Source organism: Crocodylus porosus, unplaced genomic scaffold (genome assembly GCF_001723895.1).
Source record: "Crocodylus porosus isolate Cpor-Errol unplaced genomic scaffold, CroPor_comp1, whole genome shotgun sequence".
NCBI classification, from domain to species: Eukaryota; Metazoa; Chordata; order Crocodylia; family Crocodylidae; genus Crocodylus; species Crocodylus porosus.
The window spans coordinates 101,929,649-101,936,137 of record NW_017728943.1 but is presented as its reverse complement, the minus strand read 5'-3'; the positions used below and the strand labels follow the sequence as shown (position 1 = coordinate 101,936,137).

The 6,489-nt window shown below is 44.5% G+C and overlaps 1 protein-coding gene across 1 annotated transcript in view; it reads left to right on the top strand.

Annotated features, from left to right (window-relative positions):
* PGBD5 (piggyBac transposable element derived 5) overlaps positions 1-6,489 on the top strand; it is a 107,231-nt gene that overhangs the window by 4,314 nt on the left and 96,428 nt on the right. The window contains exon 2 of the mRNA XM_019548622.1: positions 3-96. Coding sequence (XP_019404167.1) covers positions 3-96 — 94 coding nt within the window. The remainder of the gene's footprint in view (positions 1-2; positions 97-6,489) is intronic.

Below are 6,489 nucleotides of genomic sequence, written 5' to 3'. Positions count from 1 at the left end.
AGGAGGGCGCCCCCGGGCAGGACGAGCCGGAGGACGAGGGCGGCTGGAGCCAGGCGCTGCGAGACGTCCCGGCCCCGCGCTTCAAGGATAGCTGTGGTAATTGGGGGGGGGCAGGGAGGCCTGCCTGGGGCAGCGGCCCGCGGCTTGCAAGGGGCGGGGGGCTCTCTTGGTGCCTTTTTGGGGTGGGGGAGCTGGGCCTGCACCCGCTAGGGCGGGGTGGGAAGGATCCCACCCTCCCCAGCACAGATTTGCCAGACATGCATGCAGACATGAGCATACATGACATACATGTGAGATGTGGACATGAGACACATGTTTCTCCCCCTGCCCCCCACAGAGATATGACAGACATGTGGACACAAGGCACATGGATCATAGCAGGGTGCAGGGCCCAGACACAAGAAGCCAGTGGCACGGGTGGTGAGCGCACAGTCACCAGCACTAGGCGGACCCTGCGGGAGGGGCCACGGCTGCTCCGCCTGGCTCCATGGCACCCCCCAAAGTGTGGGGCACAGGGTGGCCACCCCAATTTTCCTCCCCTTCCCCTGCCTCCCTGGATGGCCTTGGTGGACATACAAGAGACCAGTCATCCCCCCCAACACACACACACACACACACACACACACACGGCAGACATGGGTGCAAGATGCATGGGCACAGACATACATGATGCATGGACAGGACAGGAGGGTGTGAGCATGGGACATGCAGACATGTGACACACCTGAGTCACACAGACACATATGACCAACATGAGACATGCAGGTATGTTGAGATGTGGATGTGAGATGCACGTTGCCCACCCCAGCATAGATGTGACAGACACATGAACACAAGATGCATGGATGCAGACATACATGAGACAGACATGTATGACTGACATGAGACGCACGGCAGACAAGACATGCAGACATGTGAACACAGACACAAGACACAGACTTTCTCAGGGCTCTGGATCTGTGGTCCTAGCTGGGTCCCAGCCTGTACTGATGGATGGATGCAATCCCTGGGCCCAGGTGCCATGACTGAAATGAAATGGTGTGTGTAATAAGAGGGGAGGAGAGGTGGGGAGAGACCCCCCCCCCCCATCCTTCTGTCTCCTGTTCTGCTCCTCAGAGCCACAGGCTACCTTATGCTACTCTGTGTTGCTTTGGAAGCTAGAAGCCCTGCTCAGCCACTGCCTTTCAGGATGCTAGTAGTGTGGGAAATAACAAAGACAGCATGCTGCTGTGTAGAAGGGCAGGGGGTGGCACAGAGCAACAAAGCAACCTGCCTCAGGTCATGAAGGAAGTCAGTAGCAAACCTGGGAGCCAGGTGTTGGATCCCTGGTGCTCACAAACCCCTCCTCAGTCCCAGGCAGCGTTATACAAGCCTTTGGCAAAGTAAATCCTGAGAGATCTGGGAACTGATTTGATGTATTATAGGCAATGTATTGTGTGGAGCTTTTAATAGACCTGTGTGCATGACATGTCACATCACAATGTTTTATAAGGAGCTGTGACAACCTATCGGTCAACAGTATTGAACCATCATGTTGTGTTTGTAGCCCAAGAAAAGGTTATGCAGGATGAAATATCACAGGCTGGGAATAGCTCAACGATGAAATAAAACTCTTACATACGCTTACAAGGCATACTAATCGAGAGTTTACCATGTGCTTCTAAACTGATGCCTTGCCCAATCTTGCATTTTGCTAAATGCTGCTCCTCTGGCTTCTGATTCCTGATTTGTCTTGGAATCTTGTGAGGCTTAATTAACATTGCTGATAACAGCTAAATGAAGATGCATGAGATACACCAAGTGCACTTCAGCACATGCAGTGCACCACAGTGGTTTAAAACAGAACTGGAGGAAGCGGTATTTTGGTGGGGCTGGCACTAAAAAGAACCCAAGATAAGTTAAATCCTTAGTACTACACTACAATAACATTATATTTTTGACTGACCTGTAAAAAGGCTGCCATTCAAAGCGACCCCTAAAACGCCTAGATTCCATGTGATATTAAGCATTCGTGTACCGATGCAAAACTGCTTTGGCTCTTTAAAGAGATATCCAAAAAGGCCCTTTTGGATGTTTCTCCTTCCTAAACCTATCCACATTAAGTATTTGAACTATAAATTTCATGGATTAAATGAAGGTTGAAATTTGTTAACATTTAACTTCTTTGCTTTAGCTAATTTATTTATATATATCATGTATCTTGTTCAAATGACTTCATATTTTTATATATCTATATCTATAGCTATAGATATAGATATATAAAAAAAATTTGTGTGTGTGTCTAAAATCATGAGCTAACAGGTCAGCAACTTCATTTTCTTTTTTTCAAAGCAGCAATGAAACACTAATCCCATCCCCATTTATGCTAAAGGCAGAGCACTACTTTAAAGATTGCTATATATATAACAGTCTTAAAGTAGGGCTCTGCCTTTAGCATAAATGGAGATGGGATCAGTGTTTCATTAGTGTTTCAAAAAAGGAAATTAAGTTGATGACCTGTTAGCTCATGAATTCAGATTTCCCTAGAAATAAAGGAGGCTGTCTGATTTGTGGGAGACAGAAATAGATGCAGAAATCTCTGGAGAAAGAGTTGGTAATGCAGAGAAGGTTTCTTAGCAATAGATTGCGAGAGATTGCAGCTGCCTCTTAATCTGATGATGATGATGGTATGAACTGCAGACCATATCTAAAATAGTGATTTGGTTTGGCAAAAGCTTGCTTGGTAGAGTGTTTTAGTATGCATGAGTCATAAGCCAGAAAGGTTCCAAATTTAATAACTCTGAGATTAAACAAAAACAAAAAAACCCCCCAAAAGAAACCAGAACAAACAACCCTCCTCCCACTGCAGTATTTTAGCGCGTATGTCTCTCCTCATGGTAGCAATAATGTTACGGTCTTGTCTATGGTATAGTTAAAATGATGTTATGTATAACCTTTTCTCCCATAGTTCTGGCTACAGGTCTCAGACTTCTAACCCTCAGCAGAACATCCCTACTGAAATTAATGAAAAATTCTGTGCAAGGACAAAATGAGCTTTTTTTAAGCCTCATCTTGAGATTGCAATTACTCAGGCAACTGTGACTGCAATTAGTTAGGCAAAATGTAATGCATAGGAGGAGGAGAAAATACGGGGTCAGGTCTATAGCAGTGACATGAGCTTTGTGTCAGAATTCCTTGCCTGAACAGACCATTTTCTTTATAGTTGGGCGAGTTTATATTCAAAGCCTTAGATTGCATTGATACTAAAATCAAGTCTTAATTTAGATTAGGTGGCTTCAGAATCTTGCAAATTGTACTTTGTCATTTGGCAATTGTGCCAAATGGCAGAAGTCTTACAAGATCATCTGATCTTGCAGGCTTTGCTATCATGATTGGTGGACAATTTGCAACATGAGTTTCAAGATGAATATTCTCTTGAGTTGAAATGTCACGAGACTGCTGCATCTGGAAAATGAGTCCTTTTTTCCCTTGGATCTGACAGGGGACTTGAAGTGCTTTGCTAGCTTCAACTCCAGAGACTTCCCAAAATGTAAAAAGATTATCAATTCATAATTTACATTTAGCCCCTCTTTCTTCTCCTTTAAGAAAATTTATTTTATACTTCAAGGGGCCTCTTCTAAAAATTAGTCAGAAAGGAGAAGCTGATGGGGAGGGAGGCAGGGGTGTTTGTGTGCGACTAATAGCTTCTGCAACAAAACATTTAAATGCTTCCTTTCTTTTGCCCCTCAAGTGGATGCCTGCCTTAAAGCATTGTATTATCACCTGTCAGGCTGGATGTGCTCAACAATGATTTGATAAGTCATCACAAAAGCTTACAAGAAGCCTGCTTTCTTGAGGATGGCTGGCTATTGGATGGCACTATCTGTCTCCAGTCTGGAGTCGGTCACCTGGATTTTTGCATTTGGACAGAACAGCTTTATGACTCTGGCAGCTTTCAAGGAGTCGAGAAGGGTTTGGACTTCTGGACTGAGCTAGTTCCGTGTTGGAAGAGACATGAGGAATGGAGGGAGTCCACTTTTCTAACATTTAGGCATGTGAGTGCTTAGAAGCTCTGAAAAATAACACACACTGTTCCAATTGATAGGCTTCACATGGGAGAACAAAATGCTTGACCTGAATGTAGCACCAAGAACGGGCACTCACAGCACCAAAAATCTCTGTTCTCATCTCCAGCCAGGTGGATCTTTTCCCAAGTTAACCATCTCCAGCTTATGGAAAAACAGGCAACAACACTTTGAACTGTTGCTCTGTGCATGCGTTGGTGCAACTAACAGCGTAATATTATCTGTGGGTGTGTCTACATGAGATGCTTACTGCAGTTGCTTAATTAGCTCTGCAGTAAACATCTCAGCATCTACACATGCAGTGCTATCAGGACAGAGTAAGCTAATTAACTCTGCTGTAGGTTGGTACTTGTAAATACAAGTATTATTCAGCAACCAACACACATGTAGACTGGCTGGGGCAGGAGAGTGCTTCAGTGCAGGGGGTGCCTGCTGGCTAGCCCTACACTTAACCACCTTTGTGCCCCAGTCAACCTGGCTCCAGTATGTTGAGCCAGGTCAGAGCAGCTCCAGACTGGGAGGCTGACCTGCAGACACCCTGCCAGTTGGGGCTGCTGTGACCCATCTCAATGTGCTGTGGTCCCTGACATGCATGTAAATGTGGCACGCAGGAGCAATGAACTCCAGCGTGGTATGCATCAGAGTTCATTGTGCACTAACAAGTGTAGACATACTTTGTTTGTCTAATTCCTTCCCTTCCCCCCCCTCACCCTCCACACTCCTTTTGTACTTATGGTAGTTCAGGAAAGGAGAAGGATCTCAGCTGGGTGGGGAAGGTGGAGAAAAGAGAAGAACATGAGGACCAGTGAAAGAATTTACTCTTGAATAATTTACATTTTTGAGCATAGTCAAAATGTGTTCAAACACTGGGCAGCATTGGACTAGGACATGGTCCTGGTGATCTCCCATATCTGAATCAGCCAGGATGAAGAATCGCACCATTGTGATGAACCTGGATTGATAGAAGGGAACGTGGAGGTGGAAGAGGGAAGCAGACAAACAATTGAGCAGGCTGCAGGGAAGTGTTCCTTCTAGGAAATGGCTTTTATTAGTGCTGTCATTTCCAACCTCCTTACATTTTAAGAATCTTAAAGAAATTCTGGATTATGAGATGGGGCATGTTGGTGCCCATTGTGGAGGAAAGAAAGGAGTGACTGGGTTCTCTAAAAGGAAGGGAGACATGGGGGGAAATCTCATTTTAGAGGAGAGAGTAAGAAAAGGGGATCCCAGCTTGGGAAGGGGAGCATTTCCTCTTCTTCCTTTCAAGTGTTGGTGTTGACACTTCACCCACTGGTGGGAAAGGCCAACTGAGGGCCCCAGGTATCCCACATGCAGGCCCCTCTGCTTCTGTTGCTACCCCTTTAGGTTTATTCTGTTTGGAGTGACCTCATTTCCTCAGGTAAAAAAGAGAGGCATCTCTGGAGAATCGTTTTCTGCACTGGTGTGGGGAAGCTTGTACTAGAAACATGCCAAATAATTGTGCATAAGCACACTTGTTAACCTGGTTCCAGCTGCCTGATGTGGAGGGTTTGTATTAGGAAGTGTCTAAACTAGGCTGTTATTGTTTGTGGCCTTTTTGGTTTATTTTTAGCCAAGCATCCCAATATTGTTACAGCTAGTGCAACTGAAAGGTTGATGGGTGATACGAATCCTGACAGTGTACCTACATGTGTTGATGTTTCCCTTTTGTGTGTCTGTCTCTGTTTTGTTCCAACTAACACAGCCCTCTGAGTGTTGCTGTCATTGGGTCTAAAGTAACACACTACCCAATTCTGTCTACTACTGTTGAACCAGAAATACTATTAAGTGCAGAAATACTCTTGTAGACATTTTGAATGCAGCGGGCAATCAGTGCCAATAGCATTGATTGCTGCTTTCCTCTCTTCTCCCACCTGCATAGTTTTTATTTCCTATTAGAATTTACCCTCTGGTATATGACCAAAGATGCATGTAAAACTGTTAGAGATTTTTTTCCTTATCCCATCCCCTGTTGAAAATGTAGATTGCCCCTCACTGTGCACATGTACTCAAAGCATGGCTTATTGAGCACTATTCTGTCTTTGCACAGTATTACATACAGTAGAAGATAGCTTTCAAGTCTTTGAAGAACAAATTCCAACAGAAAAGTAAAACTACTGGTGAGAAGTCATATGGAACATGTTGTTAACACTTATCAGACTTTGCTAATGATTTGAGGGGATTTAAATGCTTAATTAAGCATTCTTTCTTTATTGACCTGCATTTATGGTATGGGAGAATTTTCTAAAAGTCAGATGATAGAAAACGTTAAATGAGCATATTGTATTATGTGCAGTCAGCACATATGTCTTGAACCGTCTGTTCAGATCACCTTTGGGAGATGAGGATTTCATTTACATGGAGCAACATAGCATATTCTAGATCTTCATGTCAGGTAGGAAGGGAC